Consider the following 24529-nt stretch of genomic DNA (forward strand, 5'->3'; position numbering starts at 1 on the left):
TTGTGCATATTTCTCATCCACATTAGATCCGGTAGCCAGAGCGTTGCCAAGTTGTTTGAGAGCTACAGCGGCAGCTGCAGTGTCTATTCGACAGTCTGCTGGACTAGTCATGAACAACATGTTAGTAGTCATGGTTCCACATGCTGTGGATACACTCATGAATCGAACGAAAACTCAGCACCTCACCAGTGCTAGACTATCAGGCTATGAGCTGACGCTTTTGGCAAGTCACATTCAGATCAAGCGATGCAACATATTGAATCCAGCCACACTGTTGCCGAATACTCAGGAGTCGAGTGATTCAGAGCCCCATGACTGTTGTTTCAGAACTGAGGAAGAGACAAAAGGTAGGATTGATTTAAAAGATACTCCGTTACTAGATCCAGACGGCACTTTATATGTCGATGGGTCTTGTTTTAAGCTACAGAATGGTGATGTGACGGCCGCGTATGCAGTTACGACTTTGAGTACGATTGTTGAGACTGCAAGAGTAAGTCAGAATTCTGCCCAAGCTGCAGAATTAATTGCACTAACAAGAGCGTGTGTTTTAGCTGAGGGAAAGAGAGTGAATGTGTTTACTGATAGCCAATACGCCTTCGGCGTTGCCCACAACTTTGGGCGTCTCTGGAGAGAAAGAGGTTTTCTCACGTCCCATGGGACTAAGATCCTAAGATCCAACATGGACAGTTAGTCAGCGATCTATTGGAATCCCTGACTCTACCGAATGAAGTTGCAATTGTGAAGTGCAGTGCACATCGGAAGATTACGGATGATGTTGGCCGTGGGAATGCGTTTGCTGATGAGGTCGCTAAAGAAACGGCCAAGAACATGATGAGCCGAATGTACGTTGCAACGTCTGCAAGATGGATTGCTGAATCAGGAATGTGTGAGAATACGATTGAAAGTGTGAAAACAATCCAGAATGAAGCAACTGAAAATGAGAAGAATGAATGGAAGGAGAAAACGGGTAAAATGGATTCAAGTGGATGTTGGGTCGATTTGTCTGAGCAGCAGCGTTGGATGTTACCTGATGCGTATGTACTTGCAGTAGTTACGATGGCGCATGGAGCGGCGCACATCAGTTCGAAAGGGATCTGTAAAATGTTAGCTCCAGTATGGAAGAACGATGGAATTACTAAGTGTGCAGAAAGAGTGGTGAAAAATTGTATGGTATGCCTGATGCATAATCCTGGCAAGGGAACCCCAACCCCAACTGGCCATTTTGCTCCCCCTTCTTGTCCCTTTGAAGTGATCCAGTTGGATTATATCCACATGGACAGGTGTAACAATCTCAAATACGTCCTAGTGGTAGTCTGTGCCTTCTCAAGATGGATTGAGGCATATCCGTTGAAGGATAACACTGCTATGTCCACTGCCAAAATCCTCCTCAAAGAATACTTCCCCAGGTATGGTATGCCACGGATTGTTTGGTCGGACAATGGAAGTGAGTTTGTAGGGAAAGTTATGAAGAGTGTGTGTGCGGGTCTGGGTATTTCCCAAAAATACCACAGTGCGAATCACCCACAATCAGCGGGTTTGGTTGAAGGGTACAATGGCACCCTGAAGCTGAAACTTGCGAAAATTCAAGCTTCCACTGGTCTCTCTTGGCCAGACGCACTGCCTTTAGCTTTACTGTCCACCAGAGCGACTGTACACTCTCGAGTAGGGCTTAGCCCATACGAGATTGTGTTCGGCCGCCCTGCTAATGTTTGGGGAGTCCCTAGGCCAAAGGATTTCAAACAGATTGAATACCCAATGTTGATTGCTTACCTTCATGATCTGACTGCTAAATTGAGCCTTATTCATCAACAGGTATTCGAATCCTTGCCTAAACTGCCGGAGAGTCCAGGCCACACGTTGAAACCAGGCGACCAAGTGGTAGTTCGGAACTTTGAACGTACTCGGAACCTCCAGCCAAGATTCGTGGGTCCGTTTCAAGTCCTCCTCACAACAAGAACTGCAGTCCGCCTAGCTGGAAGGAAAAATTGGGTGCACGCCAGCCATACGAAGCGTGTCCCTCTTCCACTCCCCTATGATAACTGGGTTAGACAGGGAATTGGTATATCTGAGACAGAACCTGTTCCTAGGCACATCCCTTTCAGTGATGCAGAGTGCATAACGGACCACCCACGAACGGAAACACAGAACTTTGACACCCCAGCAGGAACCGCTCCTTTGAATCCTGAACCGAGTATTGTACAAAGTGAACATTTGTCACCTGTGGAGTTGAACATTTCCGCACCTATAGACCAGCTATTTCAAGACCAGACAAGACCCGGAAAGTACAGATATAATCTACGTTCTCATGTTATGAACTAATGACATTGCATAATTACCCTTCTGTTTGAAAACTGTTTTGATCTTACTGCATTCCATTCAGTCAGGAAGTTTGCTCAAAATTTTTATCTTTTTGTTTTTTATTGTTTCTCTCACCTTGCCATCTGGGTTACCGTAGGGTCGTAACGTGTGCCTTGTTTTAATTTGCAGGGAATCAGACACTAGGTCGGTTTTTTCTGTTTGTCTTTGGAACTCCCAGGATAAACAGAGGCAAGTTTTTAACAGGTACAAACCATCCGTTGCGAACGGTTGTAGAAGATGGAGCTTCCTGAATTACGACGGGTTAATGTCATAAATGTGCACAAGACAAAGCTATATGACATATTGTATAGCAAATGTTTTCTAATGCAATGTACTCTGACACTTCTAATTGTTTTAATAACTTTGGTAGGCGGAATTATTTTTGGTATTCAGTTGATCTTTCCACCTGTTGCATCTACAGTATCTCCCCATGCTCCTGTTTCTCCGACTGTTGTTTCTCTTCATTCTTTCCATCCTTTTCCTGCCCACGAGCAAGCTCGACGCTCTGAGTTTATAAATAACACTTTCATTCAACTCTTGCACCAACATCAACTAGTGGTTAATACAACAAACTGCTGGGTGTGTGGTTTGATACCACATACCATGGACAAGGGCATCCCCTATCTGGTCCTGCCTTTTAGTTATAATGGATCATTCTGGGCATTTCAGACCATGTTCGCTTATGCCCTAGAGACCTATCCTCCACGACCTCCGCGTTCCACCCGGTATAACTCTGCTAATAGAGCCTTGGTAAAAGGAATCACTGACATGGTTAGAGATGTCAATAATACTCCGTTCATTCCCAAGGATGAATTGCGAGTTTACATGGGTTGGAATGTTACGGAATATGGCATTACTCTGGGTGAGAACAAACGTAAGAGCTCAACTCCGATCTGGGTCGTACCCCACCAAGGTCAAGTCTGTTTGCAAGGAAATGGGAGGAATCCGAAAGCTCGACTAGGGAAGAGTGACTGTATCGAAACATATGTTTTTCCGTCACAGTCTTCCCCGGCATTCTTTGCTGCTAAGGGTACCTATTTTGTTTGCCAAGACAGAGCATACACATGGCTGCCTGCTGACTTCTCAGGCTCATGTTACATCGCTCAACTGTTACCTCCGACATATACTGCTGCACCGGACTATCACAAAACTAGAGTTGTGAGAGGTGTTTTCAGTAAAGAAGATACTGCTGGCCAAGAAGCAGGAGACTTTTTCAAGGGTTTCCTCCCATTCTGGGGGCCTATGGCCAACAGTAGAAACTTACGTCAACTAACACGGGTAGTTGAATCCACTATCACTGAAACGGCTGGTGCTCTTAGTAACCTGACAGCTGAGCTCCAAGCGGATCGCCTCATGACGTTACAGAACCGTATGGTCCTTGACGTGTTACTTGCAGATCGAGGTGGAGTATGTAAGATGATCCAATCAAGTTGCTGCGTTTTTATTCCAGATAATGCGCCAACAGTATACAAGGCCATTTCTAAGTTACATAAGATTTCTGACTCTATTCATGTAGAGGAAGGTGACTGGTCATTAATGGGATGGTTCTGAGCCTGTTGTCTGCGTGGGGATGGAAGGTTCTGATAGTCACTGGTGTTGCATTAGTATTTTTATTTTCGTGCTGTCTCATTGTTCAGTGTGTGGTCCTGCCTTATGTAATCTCTGCATTTCTACATGCGTAAGAAGACCACCTGTTTTTAGAGATACGCCACGGGATAGAGTAATGCTCCAACAACATATCAGTGACCTGATGAACATAGAAATGGACTCTGACATAGAGTGAGTTATTGCCTATGTAAGGGCAAAAGGACGGTCTGAGGTTCTGTAGCGATCCGAACCCGTGAATTCGGTATCGTAGTACTGACACGATTTCGGTACCAATGAACCGCAAATGATCCATTATATACATGACAGTGTTTTCGCTGCGCAACTAGCATGAATTCACTGGAAAATAGGGCATTCTGTCATAAAAGTCATGGCATCCATTTTAGTTACGGCATCCATCTTGTTTCTTGCCCTCACATAGTCAATGAACGGACGATGACCCCGGCAGAGTCACCTTGTTAAGGACACGTAAGCTCGAGCCCGAGAAAGGCTGACGCTGCATGACGAGGCAGAGTCAAGCTACCTCCCTTGCCTGAGGCCACTCCTGCTATACTGGTTCTCGTGTCCGTTGTCCTGACTGAAAGGCCGAAGACGGTAGCCATGCCCGTTTATGATCCATAAACACCTCTTATCCTACATTTCAATCCTTTGCACCTGGCTCTGCTCTTTTCCTTCTGGGCTTTTACAATGGGGAGGTTACGATTTTTATGATGGGGAGGATCGGGCAAAGAATGGAAAACTGTCGAGAGGACCTGATCGAATACCGAAAACCTACGACTAATTATTGTTTGATGTCAAATTTACTGTTTGTTTGGAATACCGGGTTGGGCATGAGAAATATTCGTGTAATGTAGCCCAAAGACATTTTTCGTGTATTTAAAGAGTAACCCACTTAATGCAATTCGAACAGTCTCGTAGATTCTGCCTCTGTGTGGTTCCTATGATTTCTGTGTCCCTGCAGTAAATAAACCTTGGTCTTTGACGCCACCATCGAGAAGCCCGTGTCTCTGTTTATTTGTGCACCGGAACAGGAGGAACTCAGGGGTCTTCGGGTGTTGTTTCCCTGACACCTCTGGACTCTTAAAAGTCCAGAACCTCAAAATGGCCATTTGTGTTTCAACTTAGTATGGTGCACTTTTGCTGATGTTTCATGTGCCACCAGTGTAAAGCATTTCTCTGACTTCCTGACCATGCAAAATGGGTTTTGGGTCTCCAGCTCATGTCATTTTTCTGGCAAAAAACCTGAAGGCCTGCTCATCTGTGTCTAATCTGATGCCTTACTCAATGGCTGCATTGTGAATTACAAATTTCAGTCATCTTTGCCATCATCAACAGTGTTTGCACAATCTACAACTTCCCCAACACGGGTAATGGTTTTGATGACTTTTTGCTCGCCAACATCTCTGATAATTGAATCAGTGTTCGATGCTCTGGATTTGGAAGTTCCAAGCCTGTCCGTGAGACAGATTAAAATGTGAGGGGTGTCCAGCAGCTGCTGCTGTTTTCTGTATAGCAAACTTTTGTTCCAATTTTTTTTACTGACTTTGTGCACTTTACTGCAGTTGACTTAGACATAAGACTAATGCCTTGCTTAATCATTTAGCGATATGTGTTTTGACTTATGATTAGCTACAGTGTGAATGTACACGATTTTTATATCTGCTAGAGAGCTTACTATCATTACAGGGGTGTTAAGTATTTTGGGCCAGATGTACGACACTTACAATTTGTGAGTCACAAATTGCATCATTTTGTGACTCGCAAATAGGCATGTACAACAGTGTCTCAGACACTGTTTGCAATTCCTAATGGGGTCGCAAATTGACTGCCTCACTAATATTCATGAGGCAGGTCACAATTTGCGACCCCAGTAGGAATGGCTAGCACTCCCAGGGATGGTGGCCTGCTGGGGTCAGCCGACCACCATGTCTGTGACTGCTTTTTAAATAAAGTAGTTTTTTTTTTTAATGCAGCCCGTTTTCCTTAAAGGAAAATGGGATGCATTTAAAAATATGAAACTTAAACGTTACTGTTTCATATTTTAAGAGTAGGCAGTGGTGCCTGCTCATAAAAAATATTTTCAATGCCAATCATAAAGAGGAAGGGGTCCTCTAGGGGCCCCTTCCCGTTTGGAAATGGCTTACCACCTATTTGAAGTAGGTGGTAAACTGTGAGTGTTTCAATCGTACATTGAAGTGTGACTCGCTATTAGGAAGGGACGGCCTTGGCACACCCCTTCCTTTTTTCAGTTCAGAAAAAGTTTATTGAAAGAAAAATGCTCAAATGTTACAAAATAAGACAAAAAATAAGAAAAAGATAACAAACAAAAGCATATATCAGGTTAAATAATGACAATAACATAGGCTATAATAGAAGGTATCAAAAATTGAGAACAATTATGAGGAAAAACTGGCACTTGGTATAAAATAAGGCATGAAAAAAGGGTAATGAGATATACATTACAATCATAAGAAAAGTTAAGAAAGAGATAAAAAGGAGTATCCTGTTTGACAAAGAACAGAAAGTCATGGAGGTTTAAGGACTTCTTGCTGTAACGGGGATAAGGACAGAGAGGTACGAGCACTCAAATAATAACAAACTGTAACTGGATCCCATAGTTCTCGTCGCTTAAAAACTAAGTTTAAGGGGTAAACAAAGGTCGTGTCTAGTCTGTGATTGTAGCAAACTGCATACCACCAGGCCTTATAAGATAATTTGGTATAATCCTTCCAACTTTTAGTTATTTACTGAAATGCTACTGCTAGTAGTAAGTCAATTATTCTAATGCTGCAAGTGCAATGATCCCAGATGGGAGAAAGACTCCCTAAAAAAATGTGAGAAAAAGAAAAGGGATGAGTGGAAGAAAAAATCTTATTAATTTGAGACCAAACCTGTTTCCAGAAACTAAGAACAAGGTGACAGCTGAAAAGCATGTGTAAAAGATCTGCACATGATGAGGAGCAGGACCAACACTTGTCAGAGGCATCTGGGAAATGATTGCTGAGGGTGAGTGGTGAAAACAATAGACAATTATAAATAAAAAATAGTGTTTGAGTAGTGTTAGCAGCTCTAGAGGATCTACGAATCTTCAACCACAATTTGTCCCATAACTCAATAGGCCAAGAGGTTACAAGATCTTTTTCCCAATCCTTCTCTATGGTGGTTTTAATGCGGGGGGAGGATAGAGTGTTAAGGAAAGCATATATCTTGGAAGCTTTAGAATGCTTAAGAAGTAAAGAATTCAACGAGGATGCATCAGAGGGCGCATGAGTTGATGAAGGAGGTACAGCAAGATGAACATCGTAGGCCTGTTGTAGTGCGTGTGTCAACAACAAATATTTGGCCCGAAAAGTAAGAGGTAGGTTGAAAGAAGTAGCAGCCAAATCAAAGCCAGATCAGAGTATGGTGAAACAATTGATGCACCCAAATAAGGCCACGCATTCTCCAGGATTTCCCAAAAATTAGTTTATTGTTAGTTAAAATAGACGTGTTATGCCAAATAGGCTGATCAAAGAAGGATGAAACAGGTAAACAAGGAAAAATTTTGGAGGTATATTTCAGAATAGGAGTCGATAAAGACGGAGGTCTACGAGAAAGCATAAGATATTCTTTGAAGGAAAAGGGGGAAATGAAAGAATTTTCTAAGGTCAACCAAAGAGGAGAGGATAATGAAGAATCTTCAATCCAATGAGAGATTTGATGTAAAAGAAAAGATTTGTGATATAAGGAAAAGTTTGGAAAATTCACCCCGCCTTCTCTTTTAGAACGCATTAGCTTAAACAAAGACATACGAGATTTTTTATGCCCCCACAGAAAGGAAGATAGAATAGAGTTAATTTTCTTGAAATATTTCAAGGGGATAGCAAGTGGTATGTTGGATATTGTAAATAAAACAATGGGAGAGAGCATCATCTTGATTGTGTCCAATCTTCCCCACCACGACAAATAGAGAGGATGCCATTTATGAGTGAGAGTGGTTAGTTTTTGTACGCAATCCTCCATACACTCAGTGATTGTACCCGAAAGAGAGGAGTGAAAAGTAAGGCCCAAATATTTGATAGAATTAGGGCTCCAAGTAAAACCTGAAGTAGAAAAGTCATCCTTGAAAGTCACTTTAGCGAGTGGCAAGATTTCGCACTTGTCTATATTTAGTTTATAGCCTGATACTTGAGCAAAAGAATGAACTTCGTCTAAAAATGCTGGAAGGGGGGTATCTGGTTGGGAGATGAATAGTAAGACATCATCAGCATAAGCTGCCATTTTAACAGCAGAGTTATGAAAGTTAAAACCATGTATGTTATCATTCTGACGGATTCGCAAAAGGAAGGGTTCTAAAGCAAGGTTAAACAGAAAAGTTGAAAGTGGGCAACCCTGTCTAACCCCTCTCCCCAGTGAAAAATAAGAAGATAAGCCCCCATTTGCCGAAATTGCTGCTCTAGGACGAGAATATAGGAAGGAAATCAGGGAGGAGATTTTCGGACCAAAACCAAACCACTGCAGAGTTTTAAACAGATATGGCCATTCAACCCGATCAAAAGCTTTTTCCGCATCCAAAGCTATGGCTGCGAGGGAATGTGAATAATGTGAAGTTTTGGAAAGGATGTCAAAAAATAATCTAGTGTTATCCGACAACAATCTACCTTTAACAAAGCCGGACTGTTCTTTCCCTAAAAGCTTAGGTAGTAAAGACTCTAAATGCAAGGCTAATGCTTTGGAAAGATTTTTATAATCAATATTTACTAGAGAAATAGGGCGATAATTTTTACAATGCTGTGGATCTTTACCCGGTTTCGGGATAATACAGATAAGGGCATCAGTGAAAGAAACAGAAGCGGAGCCAGTGTGAAGAAAGGTAGAGAGAAGCAAATGTAATTTGGGGACAAGCAAAGTTGAAAAACAGGAAAAGAATTCAACAGTAAAGCCGTCCGGCCCCGGAGCTTTCCCATGCTTGAGAGTGTGAAGAGCCTGGAGGAGATCCTTATGTGTATGATCAAATTCTAAAGAGGACAGGTCTGGAGGAGTATCAAAAGGAGAAGAAATGCTTTATAAAAATTGGGAGATGGACTGTTCAGATGAAGACGTTTCAGAGGAATACAATGTTTCATAGAAATGTAAGAATTCTTGTAAGATGTCTTCGCTTTTGTGTTTCAGTGATCCGTCATAACCGTAGATAGATTCAATGTTAACTTTGTTTTGCTTCACCTTTAAATAATTAGCCAACAATTTTCCTGCCTTATGCTGCCCACCATAGAATTTGACGCTAGATTTTAAGAGAAAATTAGATGCATTGAATGTAGAATCTTCGTTAAATTGAAGTTTGGCAGAAAGGAGGTTGTTTAAGCAATCTTTTGATTTAGATGTATAATATAAGTGTTCTAGTTGCTTAATTTTGGAAAGTAGAACATTGGTGGCTTGTTGGGCTTTCTTTCTCTTACGAGAAACGTAATTAATGATGAAATCTCTGGCTGAAGCTTTAAAAGCATCCCAAACTACAGGAAATGGAACATCGTCCATATGATTGAGCAGAAAAAATTAGTGGAAAAAGGATGTAAAAGAAGAAACAAATTGTACATCGAGAAGGAGAGCGTTGTTAAAACGCCATTTTTTAATGGATGTAGGCTTTTGTAATAAATCCAAAGAAATGGAATCTGGGGCATGATCCGAGATTAAGATGGAGCCGATGTCAGAAGAAATAAGGGACTGAGTAAGGCTATGTGAAATAAAAAAATAATCTAGTCGGGATTGAGTTTGGTGAGGGGGTCAAAAGAAAGGGTATTCTCACAAAGTGGGATTGCAGAGTCTCCAGGCATCAGTAAGTTTGTATTGTGCAATGAGGTGAGTAAAAGATTTTTGCGACTTATGTGGAATGTAAGCGCTAGCTGAGTGTCTATCCAAAAAGGGGTCAAAAACATCATTGCAATCACTCACTAGAATGAAGTTATCTACATAGTGTTGGGTGATTAGTGGGGCTAAGGAGGTCCAAAAAGAGGCATCACCACTCGTGGCAGCATACACATTTTAAATGGAAATAGGAACATTGTCTAGAATAAAATTAACCAACACCCATCTGCCTGAAGTATCAGCAAAATGCGTTACTGACTTGATTGGAAGAGATTTTCTAAACAGAATTAAAACACCGTTACGTTTACCATCACCTGAGGAAAAATACACATCACCCACCCAACCTCTTTTCAGTTTAGCAGATTCATCCGCCGATAAATGTGATTCCTGTATACAGGCTACATCTGCGTTAAGTTTTGTCAAATGGGATAACACTCTCTGTCGTTTAATTGGCGAATGTAAACCTCAAACATTCCAAGTAAATAATTTCAAAGGCATGAAACAATGTTAAAAAAGCATACCAAAAGACCAGTTGAAGAATAACCATGAAAAAAAAATACATGTAAAGCATATAGGTATATTGATAAGAGATACCAAAAATAAAAGAAGCTAATTTCATAAAAAGCAATGCAATAAAAGCCAGTTACATAATGAAGAAAAAAGGAGAAAATTAAACAGAAGAGAGATAGCGATAACATAAGCAGCAAAAAATGAAAATGAGAAGACTGGATCAAGAAGAAAGGACGTAAAATCTGCTGAAGAGAAACGTAACCAAAGGAGAAGTGAGGAACTAAGGAGTTTAAAGAAGAAAGAGAAAGAAATGTAAGAAAATAATAACAGAAGAAGAAGAGCAAAAAACTTACATAGTGTCGAGAACAAACAAGAGGAGAGGAGGATGGAGGCCACATAGATCAATGACGGGTCATAAGCTCCAAAGGGAAGGCAGGGAAGGAAGACAACCGCAACGAACTCCAAGGACATGAAGGTGGGTGACGATATGAATGAAGAAATCTGTACGAAGGAGGAGAAGGGAAAAATGGTAAATATTAAGAACAGAGAAGATTGACGTAAAACAAACAGCTAGTAAAACTGCATAAGCATAACAATCATGAAAAACCAAACTAGAAACATAGCATAAAAAGCCTTAACATAAGATCAGTGAGTGAAAGCTAATTATTAAGAACTTGAAGAAGCAGCAATGTCCATTCCAGTGGTAGTGTGAGAATACAGAAAACTCTTTAGTTTCAGCGGATCATCATAAGTAGTAGTCTTGTTGTTGAAAGTCACCTTGAAAAGGCAGGGATGGAAAAGTCCGTATCTCGCTCCCATAGAACGCAACTGAGGGCGAAGTGAAAGGAATTCTTTACGCCGGTCAGCAGTGGATTTAGCATAATCTTGTGAGAAGAAGAGCTGATTACCAGACCAGGTGAGTCGAGGGAGAGCTTTGGCTGCAGACAAAACTGTAAGTAAATCAGTATATTCTAGGAAGTAGAGGATCACACCTCTCGGCCTTTTAACATGAGTAGTAGAGAACCCAGTAGGAGGAGGGCCTAAACGATGAGCTCTTTGTATATTGAGATTAGTGGTATCTGGCAGCTTGAGAATCTTCGGCAAAAAGGATTTGAAGAAAGTAAGGGCATCAGATCCCTCTGAATTTTCCGCCAGGCCATAAATACGAAGATTGCTCCTCCTATTTCTGTTCTATAAGTTCTCAAGTTGTTTGTGGAGTGTAGAAACTTGGACGCACAATGGATCAACTTTGGCAACAGAGGAATTAAGAGTATCAACAGTTCGTTCTAGGAGGGTTACTCTACCATCAATATTTGACCACTTGTCCGATAACAGCTGAAGAGTAGTTTTGGTTTCCTCAAGAGTAGTTTTAGTTTCTTCAATAAAAGGGCGTAAGGCCCTAATTTCTTCCAAAAGGATATCCATCCTTACTGCTGAGGTTTGTTTGGGAGGAGAAGGTGGATCCTTTTTTAGTCTCTTGATTGAACCTTTGGTGGCGCCACTTGTTTGTGGAGCTGAAGTAGAAGAGGAACTTTTAGCAGAGGGATCAGAGGAGTCATCCATGTCTAGACACTGATATCTAGAACCCGTGTGAAGAAGAAATTTATGAGCAGTTGGAGAAGGCTTGCGTAACTCCTTATATGTTCTACCCATAGAAGAAATGGCAAATGCAACTAGAGTATATCAGAACAGGTAAACGAACTAAATTGTGTACAGGTAAGTGCAGTAAAGTTGAGCGCTATAAACAAGAGTTTTTCCTATGAGAGCCACACAAAGAGGTCAACCAAAGATACAACAAGTTATATAAAAAAAGAAAAAAAAGACAAAACATCCCAGCAGAAGAACAAGCAATATAGCTAGTTAATGTGAGAGGTTAGTAAAGTCGATAGAGTAAAGACATATGTGTGAGTAAGTCTGAGACTAAGTATACAATGTGGTGTAACAACAGTCTGGAAAACATGACAAGAAAAGAAGAAAGTGTCATTTCTAGTTGCAAAAACAACAGTGATTCTGGAAAGAAGAAATGAAAAACACAATAACAAAAGCGCTATTTAAGAAAATATGAACTGAGCATTTGGTACACAAGCAAAAGTAAACTACATAAAAATCTAACAGGTGGTTTCTTCAGCTTGAAGGAAAATGAATTACAATGAAAAGTAACAATGGCATCTAGAAGTATGAAGAAATCGGCTCTGCGATAATATAATTGAGAAATCCAAGGCAAGTTATTAAGCAATGAAGCAATAAGCGGCAGAGGGTGTAGAAATAATTCCTTCTCTCAATGTAAAACTGCTAGGAGTATGACTCCGTCAGCAGCTTCACAAAATGGCGGCCGCCTTTTCAGAAGTTAATACCTCGTACAATGCAGTCATGTAGTAAATAGAAGCACGAAGCAGAGGAGTGAAAATAAGGTGTGGCCCATAATTGCTTAAGTGCGGAAGAAAGTTGCTTCAAAGTGATGTCCACACATAATGCAGCATAGTTGTGAATGAATAATAACAAGCTGAGGTGACAGAAAACCCAAAGCGCTTGAAAAACGCACTAGCAGAAGCCAAGACACTTGTATAAGTTAAATGGGCATAGCGTGATGAATAGCAGGTTGATAAGGAAGAAGACTTGAAAGTTAAGCTGCCAAAACTGTAGTCAGGCGAGAAACGCTAGGAGCAAAGCTCCGTCAGCGCTTACATAAAATGGTGGCTGTAACGCCGAGTATCGGCGCGTCCTGCATTTGTCAAAGAAAAAGAATACCCACAGGCAGCCTCGGGTGTCCAGAATCATGAAACGAGCTCCACATCAGTTCCGAAGTTGAAACCCATGCTTTCCCCGGAGAAAGTCGCTGCAGGGAGTCACGTTGGGCTTCCCATCTTCCGCGCCGCCCGGGAGAGCTACGGAGATGCCGCCATCGTTCACGGGTGCTAGCCATGCCCCCCAGCCCGCCCCTTCCTAATAGCGAGGTGCAAACCCTCTGTTGCGAGTCGGTAATAGGTTACTGACTCAAAAATAGGGTTTGTAAATGGGGCTGACCAATTTTGCTGTCGCAAACGGACCAATTTCCTGTTTGCAATGCAAAATGTGGCCCCTTGTCTTGTAAGTGTTTTAGGTGCTCCCATATATTGTGCATTAACCTGTTTGTTTATCAACGCCTCGGGCCATGTGAGCCATGACAATAGCTAATGCATTTATGTTCATTTTGATGCAACAATGCATGTTGCATATATCATTCACTCTGATGGCATGCTTCTGGCTCATATAGTCAAGTAATCATTTGAATGGTTGATGCTTAGGAAAAGGTATAGTGGCTTTAACAAGAATATGCATGTATGTCTTAGTAGTATTTATAGTATGGACCTAGGCACTAGGTCATCGAAGCACTTTACATACAACTAAGAGAAGAGTACATATAGCTTACATTGATGAAAGGCATGAAAAGAGGAAATAGGAATGATGTGATGTAGGCATATTTTAAAGAAATTGATTTTTGGTTCTAATGAAAGAATACATGGCTCTGGTTCAGCTTAATGTAATCAGGGATAGAGTTGAAATCCTGGGAGCTAGGCAGGAATTAGCCTGTTTCCATGTTTTTGCTCTTTTGAATATTGCAATTTTAGGAATTAGTCAGCTTTTGTTGCTATTGTTCCTGGGGCCTCTGGTGAATAGAAGTTTTTTTCAGATATGAAGGTTAGCCTATATATACTCTTTGAAGGGTTAAGCAATCTTGAAGTCACTTTCAGGGGGAATCCAAGGGAGGTGACCTAGAATGGATGTGATGTGTTCTGATTTTTTAGCTCCTGTGCTAGACAAATGGATTGTAAGCAAATTGACCTGCTATTTCTCCCAGCTGACAACATGGGGGACGAGGTTTTATTTTTCTCAAAATAGACAATTTGGATAGCATACATTAACTTTTCACAGTTCTCCCACAGCGACAGGCTGAACTTTGATGTATTCCTACACAATAACAGAGACTAGCACAGTTTGCTGCAGAGCGGCTTGCATCAAGGCCATCATGTCATAACTAAGGGTCCATAGAGACATAGTGTATTCCCGTCTCGGTGACTGGAATGTAGACTGGCTAGATGAAGCTCAGTAACACGAGTGGTGGCAATATATAAATAATTCCTTTGCATAGATTGTCATATATTGGATCCTAAAGATTACCCATGAATGGATCCTTAAAAAAGCAGCATATAATATATCATTTTCTTGACTATTTACATTCTGTGCCTTTGTAGATACTAGTTTTATTGATTTCTTCGATAATACTCTGCCTTTTGGTCTCCTCTAAAATTGGCGTAAAATACAGTGTTAAAAATAACAGTGTTGATTTCTTGTGTGTGTTCACTTAGAGTGAAAAGTTGTCAGAACTCCCAACTATAAATCATAATACCTGACAGTCTCTGACATGTTACATTCCCAATGAACAATCTCTGCAAGTAAGTTTAAGAGAAGCGCGTGGGATACAACTTCTCTACGAGTTCTGCTCAAGCTAGTTGGTAAATTGATGCATGCCTCCCTTTACCTGAGGGTCAAGAAGGATCTATCTGGGTACACAGAACAATGAGAAAAGGTAACTAACTCACACTCCTTTCACCTGTGCGGCTGTAACTGCCATGGTAGACATGCATTACAGAGATGCCCACTTATGGAAAGTAGAAGCCTCAACCCTCAGTGGAAGTAATTAAATAAAAGTAGAGTCAAGCAATTTATGGGGTTCACATTTTAAAAGCTGGACTCCTCACAAATACGATACTTTAATGGAATGTCTAGTTCTTAGTACTGCAAATGTTGTTCATTCTTAGTGCGCTATTATTACAAGTCACAGGGTGCACATTTTAATGACCTTGGAAGGAGACATGGTTGAGTCAGACGAGGTGGCATTGACCCATATGACTGCAGGATTCATATAGATCCCAGTAGCAAACGCTTCGGCAGCAGGTACAAGTGGCCCAGTAACAAGGTGCAGTTATACCACAAACAGCCTCACTTATGATCCCATTTCACCAAAAACAGGGGCTTTCGTTCACAAACCTTATCATGCGATCGCATAGGATCGGCCCCCTAATACATTGATGTATTTAGTTATTTTTGTATCTGTTGAAAGTAATATTCTAAACAAATGGCTCATTGGTGAAATTGTCTATTTGCAAGAAAAATATCGGGTGTTGTTCTTGTGAAAATATAGTAAGTGCTTTCTCCTACCATCTTGATTTCTTCCTACAATAATCTGGCTAAATAACAGTATCTTCCCTCACTCTGCAAGTGTTGCCTAAACTCTTTGGAAACTGTTGCAAGTTCGGCACTTCGACATTTTCTACAAAAAAGCATATCTCGGCGGACACAGACATGCATGACGAGTCAAGGTCTGAGAGCGCACGAAACGATTTACTCTAGACTTTCTGTGAGCATATCATAAGTACGTGCTCTCATTTTTTCGAATTGCTGAGCAGAATAGTTGTTTTAGAATACATTCACGCACTGCATACAGTAAACAAGGTTTTCAAAAGTACTCAAGTCATCACTAGCCACATATCAGCTCATGGTCAATACCGGAAGCACTGGCAGCAGGAAGATCTCTATTAGCACACGTGCCCCATTCCAAGGAGGGCTATCTATGCACGTGCATTCCGAGTTCCTATTAATCGCACAAAAATGAAAACCGAATATTGCACTTTTATGGAATGCTGCACGCACGCGCTTTTCTGTGTGCATACATTTTTTTTTACTGCAATACAATGTACGTACTATGCCCCGGTGCCTTTTTACACCGAGCGCTTCCCTATCGAAAGAAACAATAACCTGCATTAAACGTTTTATAAATAGGACATCTGGGCAGAGGGCTAATGGAGTGGGTTTGTGCAGCAGTCTGCGTCACACGGAGATGGGAAGGCGCTCTGCATCAGAGGCTGTGTTTACCGACAGCTCGCAGCCGTTGACGCAGCGAAGGCTATGAGGCACTGAACACGTGTGAAGTTCACGGGCGCAGGACGGATGGCTGGGGAGGCGAAGGCCCCCAACCGCCTACCGCAACATGTTAGCGTACAGACAAAAGAGAATAAACATTTTCAAGATGGTGCCGCGAAAACGAGTTACATCTTGGGTCGTAAAATAAGATAGTGGGGCGACGAGAGAGTTAGCGTGTCAAGAGAGGCACCGCGGAGGAAACGTGTGTGAAGCGCTGCGAAGTCTGCCTTTGGCCCTCGGTGAAACGTTAGCCAAACTCAGTGCAGGCAAACTTTGACCTGTGAAGAAAGTATGCAAAGAACGGGGTAACTTCACCTTTTCTGGGCTACCTGTTGCAGCAGGTGAGCGTGGGTGAAAGTGACGCTGTGCTCCAGAGCGTTACTAGTGAAACACACCGCGAGGGTGGGGACCACCGACCCCAGAGAGATCTTCCGAGCTCAGATCCCTGTTGTGCATTCGCGGAGGTGCACACGTTGCCCCTTAAACAATTTTAGATATATGCCAGCGACATAAACAGGCATTTTAACCTGGTTGTGCCTAAGTGGGCAGCCCTGGTGGCAGGCTCCGATGGCAGGAGTAGTGTGAAGGAATGGGGAGGGGGCGGGACGCGCGGCTGCAGTGTGGTGGGCGGGGAGGGATCGGCAAGCGAAAGCAGCACAGACGAGCCTGTTTCCTTCCACCCCGGACAGCGGGAGGCGCTGGCAAGCACGTTCGGCGTCTGGCGCAGGTAGAGACTGACAGGGAGGGTGAGGTCAGAGGCATCGGTATCCGGGGTCACCTGTCCTACAGCGCGAAAAGATCGGGGAGCCTCCGGGGCCGGTACAGCGCATGAAATAAACAGCCCGTCCTCCGTTGCCAACTGGCGCCGCCGCCCGGGGTGTCTCCTAGCCGGACCTGGCATGGCATAACGAGCAGCTTCGAACCTTAAAGGATGGCATACAAAGATGGTCTCTGCCAGGAAGGAGCCAGCAGCTGCGATGTCCAACTCTCTCCTCCCTATTGTCGCCCTTCACACACTACTTTGCCTGGTTGCCTGGTGAGTACCAGGGGCACCCCCTTGCGCTGTCCACCTTCCAGTGCTGGGCGTGTGTGCCCGGTGGTTCGCCTCTGTGTTTGCCGCTGTGAGTGAGTGCAGCAACGAGAGTCGCAGTTTGTCAGCCTTCTTGCTTTGCAGCGTCCTCCCCCGCCACTGTCTAACTCAGTTTCCGTGCATCTTTTCCCCCCCGCAGTGTTGCTGAGCCCCCAGGGCAGGCGAAAAAGGAGGAGAAACTGTACCCCGAGAATTTCACCAGAATCCTAGACAGTCTGCTGGACGGCTATGACAACAGGCTGCGTCCTGGATTTGGGGGTATGGTGATTTCAAGCACCGAGTACTGTGCAGTCCTGTCTGTTTGTCTGTCTGTCTGTGTGGAGTACCCCTTTAGGTACGTGCTGTGTAAATCCAATGCATATTGCAAACTGATATTATCATAAAGCCGCTCTGTCAAGTCGAAGCCTGAAAAGGCTGCTTTTCTTTTAGCAGTGGCGCGGGGGATGCAGTAGTGGTCGACGCTTAAAATGGAGATACGGCTTTGCCTGAAGTCGTCTTTGCAAATGTGTTGCCGCTCCCCCGGAGCGTGTGCTCGTTACCTAACACACGTGATGCACCTGAGCTCACATGCGTGCCGAAATGTGCATCATATGCTTAAGTTTAGACATCCTTGAGCGCGCGTAGCTTGTACGCCCCGAAAACACAGACATGCTACACCCACAATTTAACATATGCCGTGTTATCCTTTAGTTTTGCTGGTCTGTGCATGAGCAAGCGCCCCCCCCCCCCCCCCCGAGGCTGAAGGAGCTAACTCAATTAAATCACTAATGGAGAAATTTAGCAATATAGCCTGTGGCGGTGGGCTTTTAAAGACGAATTCATATCGCGTTTTTTTTCTGAATGTTGTCATGACTTGTTAAGAAAACACACGTATGTGTTTCTTTTTACACACGGCTGTGTTTCAACACTTGCGTTTGGTTAGGGGCAGGGCCGTGGGTTTATCTTAGATCATTTAAGGACTCGGGAGCCTCGTTCCTCCCATGTCAGAGACAGGCCGAGGAGGGCAGAGATCACAGTCCTCATCGTCTCGCCGGAAACTTTATGAACCTTCTTCACCAATAAATCCGTTTGATCTTTCCGCTTCTGTTTTCATTAACACACCATTAATCAAATGTGATTAAAACGAATTGCTTTAATTTAAGCAATTTATTATATGAATCGTAAAATGGCATTTTACATGAAACGTATCAAAAGTGAGATGATATATATTGTCAGCCAATCTAATTAAAAAATAAACAGGGTGTGGGGGGTGTTGGGTCACTGCATGCTGCAGGTCTCCCAAAGCATTCTGGTAGATGCAGTCTTCAGTCGTTTGCCACCCAGTGTTGATAGCTTTAGGCACCTGTTTCGTGCTAACGGACACTCATCTGCAAGGAGCAATCCATTGGTTTGTGGGAGGATGGTAAGCTGCTTTCACTACATCAGGTTCCTTATCACTCCAAGCTCAGGTGCATCCACAGGGTTCTTCAACCCAATATCCTTATAAAAATGTAAATAATGAGGGAGGGGAACACACTGCCTCCCTCCAACAGGTCTTGAAATGCATTCTGATAGTTTCAGTTGTCTATTGTGTTCAAAATCTCAGTCAGTCAAAAGATTGTGTATTTAGACATTAGGTCCTTAAACATATACAAACATAAGTCTTCGATTTAAAACCATCTCAAACTATAAACTACCGTATAAAACTCTGATTCCAATTAAAGATCTTCTTAGAATATGATCTATATAGCAATTATTTAAATCCCAAGAACCATGTATAAAACTGGTATACATTTCATCAAATCAATACCAGTGATTAAACATCAGCTCTACACATTTAAAAAAACTTTTTAGCTTCAAGCCTACACTTCCCTATTGCACATGCTACATCTAGTGAGTGCATTTCAGTTAACAAGTCTGCTGTCTGTGCACGATTCCTAACCTCATATTTAAGAAAGATTGGCTGTAAACACAGTTTTCGTGCATCAAGAACATTTAGACAATCTAGTAAAATGTGCAAAATATTGCATTTTATGCCTAGGTTACAGGTACACTTTCCTTCGTTGTCTGTCATGGCCCTCTTAATCCTATCATTCACATAACTTGGATTAATCCCAATCCTTATTTTTAATAGTTCTTTCCTAAACCAACGTTTGGGAAGTATATCCATATATGGGAACTTTTGGCCGTTTTGCCATGACTTAATCATAAAACATACAGATCTTTTCCCTTCCAAGCATTGTCTATCCTGGTCCCATGATATTTATTTCCCTAATATCCTAAATTCCTTCTTTCTTATGGTAGGATGAAAGTTCTGCTGACATACCTCAACCCTCAATTTCCTACACGCCATAGCAACTGTTTCTCTGATCCCCTTTTGCCCACTTCATTTCACTCTGTAGGATCTTACATTTACACCAATAGGTTACATTTTGGTCCTCTTCACAGCCCAGGCATTGCCAGTATCTTATTAGTTCCATACTTGCCATTTACTCTCATGATACCATTCCGGGTTCTAATCTTATTGCCTGGCTCATGGAGGATCTGGGTAGGGACAATACTTTTTATTTTTTTTACACATTTCCCTTCTTCAGCATCCCACTTCCTCTTACCACTTAAGAATAGCAAATCCAATCTAAAAAAAGCTTTATTCAAGAGTTTTGTCATAAAAGCCAGTCACAGATAAAAAAAACTATGAATTTTCACACATTAAAAGGATTAAAATACACTATTCATAATGTTAAAAGCTTAAAATCACATACAAAATGTGATTCAATCAAGAGCATTACAAAAGTTTTCAGAAGGAGCGTGACACAACAGTTAATTAAGAGCCTTAATACATAGATGGCTAAAACATCTTAACTTCAATCAACGCCATAGTGATATTTTGGTAACACTCAGATAAATAAAACCTGGCAGATTTTCATGTAACATCTAAAGAACATGATCTAATTATCCACATCCAGCTAAGGAACTTGGCTACTGCTATTGTGATACATGGCGACGTGTCGGTACACAATATTCTTAAAGCAATACTACAAGTTCTAGTGCCCAGGTTTCTACAGATTGGAGTCAGACACGCCTTCCTGGGACCTGTGTAGGCAGGGCAGACAAACACAACGTGGGCATAGGACTCATTCACTATTTTGCAAAAGGGGCACTTGCTGTTTCCTGACTCAGCCCACTTAGCTGTGTATGCTCTTACTGGTAGGGTTCCCACTCTGAATTGGAAGTACAACTTCCGATCAAAAGGTTTGGAAATAGCATACCAGTACTGTTCCAGACTAGGCCAAAGTTTCATTGTTAAGAAAGCCCCAGATAATGATGAACTGTCACTATCTCTGTGCTTGTTGACGTAAGTCACTTCCCAATATGTTTCTTTTATGATCTCTTTAGGGGGGAATCTGCTTCATGATGGGTTATCCCACAATTCTGACATACCAATACTCGCCAAAGAAACTCTGACCTCTCTCAGCCAGCTGATCTTTTTAAACTGATCTGATGCGATTACATCCCTGAGCCCTGCAGCATATGCTGACAGTTCTGCCGTACACCATATTCTGCGCCAATACAAGATAGGGCGCAGCCTTGCTAAGTTCACTAGCACTTTCCTACCCAGACCCTGTAACAAAGGGAAAACCGGGGGGGTTTTGGGGGAGGTTGGTAATATGTCTCAGGAATCTGTTTTCAGCAAGTGTTAATTTGGACAGGTTTTCGAACCCCCATAGTTCCGCCCCGTATAGCACTGAGCTAACCACTTTCATATTATAAATTTGCAGGGCAGGACTGATAGTTGTCAGGGAGGCGACAAACTCTCTATGTATGACACCTGCTAATTGCCGGTATTTTAGCAAAGCGGTGTCTATCTGGTGCCCCCATTTCATATCTTTTTTGTAGGATAACCCCACATAGGTGAAAGCGTTGACTTGTTCGAGAGGCTTCTTATCTAAGAATATATTGCCCTTGAAGGATCTTTGTTGGTTAAAAGTCATACATTTCGTCTTAGACACATTGATCTCTAGTCCCCTTATGGAGCAAAATTCTTCAAAAAGAATTAACGCTCCTTGTAAACCACTGGGGTTTTGGAAATGATCAAAGTGTCGTCAGCGAACATTAAAATGGGAATTGCAGAGCCTGCAAGGACTGGGGCATCGGTTTGAACTGATGATAAAAACTCCGCAATTGCATTGATAAAAAGAGAAATTAAAGTGGGGGCTAGTACGCATCCTTGGCGAACCCCCTTCGCTGCAGGAAAAGTTCTGGTGATGTTTCCCTGCCTACCCCATTAGCTGCCCGCAGCCCCTTTTCTAAGGTTATAGCTTTAATTTGAATTGCAGCATCTGACCAATGTTTGATGGGTTCTAGTTCAAGGTTTATGATTCCCCACAGGACGTCTTCCTCCATCACAAGTTCCTGTTCCTCAATGCCCAGGGGCTCAAAGGTCGAATTGAAATCCCCTGTGACTATCACTAAATAATCTTGAGACTATTTGTCTAAGAGGGCATCTAGTGAAGGTAAGACTTCGGATCTCTTCCCCCCCACTAAGCCCCCTGGCATAGACATTGTAAACATCATTGTTCCCAAGCGGACCCCCCCATTAGCCGGATGGCAAGAATATCATTGTTCTGGGTTGGAAGTTCTCGTACTTTTGGACAAGTGGCCTGTCTGACCCAGATTGTAACCCCCCCCCCCCAGATGGACGACCTTTGCCCCCTCTTATGGCCGGAATATGATAATTTATATACCCTAGATGGAAGAAAGGTTCCACTTTCTTGAAAAAGGCAAATGTCGTGCTGGTCAATAAAAGTTTGCCATTCTGGAGATGCCCCCCTGGTCCCTAAAGCAGCTATATTCCAGGACATTATGACTATGGGGGGAGTTTTATGGTGATGCTCCATATGTGTGTTGTCCCAGTTGGTTGTGACTCCCATGGTGTTCAGCTGTCCCACCACACTGAGCAGGGGTGTGGGTGTTATGGATGATACCGGTGGGGATGGGAGTGGTACTACTATGTTGGCACCCTCACTTAAGAATAGTAATTCAGCGCCATATAAGAACTGAGGAGGTACCATAGCCATGTAAGCTTTCAGAACTGGTCTATCCATCATTTATCTATGGGTGTTGTTAAATTTTCTCAGGCCACTAACCGAGGATAGGGCCCAAATTCTCAATGCATCCAGGAGTATTTTCCACTTCATACATTTCTCAAAACAAATTCTTAGGTATTAGTACTCCTTAACCATCTTCCGTTTTATGGAGCCTAGGAACCAGCTGGAATTCCTCCTCTTTTTCGTAAAGCTCAGAATCTTTAGTTTTTCCAAGTTTAATGTCAACTTCTTACAACTGCAGTTTTCACCAAACACTTTGAGCTTTCTTTGCAGACCTATCACAGTAAGTCAGGTGGTTGCCATCCATTGATGGCACAATACGCTCTGGATATCCTTGAAAATATGCTTTGTTCTATTTCACACTCATCAGCATGGAGCAATCTATTGTTTTGGGGTGCAATCAAAGCCAGTCTCGGGTCATCAGGATATGCACTACTCCAAACTTTTTTATGTGTGACAGGAACTTTCAAAGGGGTTCCTGACAGGCATATTTTGAATGCAGATTACTCCACCACGACAAGTGTAGAGAAATCTGCACTCGTTAATGCCACTAAAGGGTGGGAAGAGGGTGTTTTAAAAGCATGACTTACATTAGAATCTTTAAAACATCAAAAGACAGGTTAATTAGTTCCAGTTTTCAAAACTTCAATCTGACCCCATCGAACTTCGAAATGGTCAGTCATTTGCTCCAACAGGGTGCTGGCATAAGTTCCTTTCCAGGGTAGTTAGGAAAATGGTTCCTGCCCACATTTGATGGGATTGTAGATGAAGGGCGTTCTCGAAGGGGAATATGTTTTCTCCAGTGAAGAAAAAAATATGCTTTTCAACAGAGGGCCCTCCTCCAGATGGTTTTCACTGCAGTGGAATATATATATATATATATATATATATATATATATATATATATATATACCACAGAAATCGTCTCACAGCTTGCACATAATCCTCGCACAAGAGACGAACACGGACCCAGTAGTGAGTGCAAATTTTCTTTATTCAGTCCAACACAATCGCACCACCGCCATGACGCGTTTCGGCCTACTGGAGGCCTTGATCACATGGCGCCATAGATCGAAGCCTGAATTTTTAAAGTGCCAGTGCAGTGTCACGTGCAAAGTTTTGTTGATAGACATAGAAAACAGATCTCATTGCCAATATATCGGAGCAAATGTAGAATACATTAGATAACTGTATAATACATCGATATGTCGGAACAAATGGAAAATGCAACAAGTGACTATAAAGTAAACACAGTCCTAGCAGGATATAAATCCAATGTGGATTAAATCAACATGTAACAGTGATAAAGCAAAAATGCTGATTACACAAACGTACACGTTGCCCATACAGCAGATTTTAGTAGGTTGTCATAATGAGTATATGTATGTGTATAAATACATCTATTAGGGCACAAAAAAAGGGGTGGAAAAAAAGAGTTAGTGCATCTCCTTGGTCATATACCGAATTACTAACAACCAATGTTAAAGGGACTGTACGGTGACTGACACTTAGTAATTAAATCAACTGATAAAAACCCAAAATCTTCGCTGGAGTTTAGTCCATTCGGTGTTTTAGAGTCTAGCTCTAAGATATACTGTGTTTCTAATCTCCTTAGTAGGGCTTCTCGATTTCCACCCCCCTTGTCTGAGTGGTGGAACTGAATCAATGACGAAGTAGCTGAGATGTTCTAGACTACTGTTGTATTTCTCCTTGAAGTGTCTAGCTACTGGGTAAGATACGTCATAGTTGGTAATAGCCCTCATGTGCTGGAGTATACGTTTTTGAGCCTGCAATTTGGTACTGCCAATATATTGCAGGCCACAGCTACACTCCAGCACATATACTGCGAAATCAGTCTTGCAAGTTAACTTTTTAGTGATCTTACATGGAGTTTCAGAAAATGGGGATACGTAAGATGTTGTGCTTTTACCCAAAGTGCAAGCTTTGCAGGTGGAACACTTAATGAACCCCTTGCTGATTTGTAACCAATTGCCTTTGTTGGTGCCTATCTCAGTGCTGCCTTTCACCAACATGTCGCTCATGGAGCGTGCTTTCCGAAATGTAATGTCAGGGGTAT

The 24529-nt window shown here is 42.3% G+C and overlaps 1 protein-coding gene across 2 annotated transcripts in view; it reads left to right on the forward strand.

Annotated features, from left to right (window-relative positions):
* Positions 1-16900: 16900 nt before the first annotated feature.
* The window catches only part of GABRA4 (gamma-aminobutyric acid type A receptor subunit alpha4), a 387346-nt gene continuing 379717 nt past the window's right edge, over positions 16901-24529 (forward strand). The window contains exons 1-2 of one of the 2 annotated variants that reach the window (XM_085643308.1): positions 16901-17311; positions 17505-17623. In XM_085643308.1, coding sequence (XP_085499434.1) covers positions 17220-17311; positions 17505-17623 — 211 coding nt within the window. In that variant the 5' untranslated portion in view covers positions 16901-17219. The remainder of the gene's footprint in view (positions 17312-17504; positions 17624-24529) is intronic. The other variant, XM_085643309.1, reaches the window with a different exon arrangement.

This window comes from Triturus cristatus, chromosome 2_2 (genome assembly GCF_964204655.1).
Source record: "Triturus cristatus chromosome 2_2, aTriCri1.1, whole genome shotgun sequence".
Classification (NCBI taxonomy): Eukaryota; Metazoa; Chordata; class Amphibia; order Caudata; family Salamandridae; genus Triturus; species Triturus cristatus.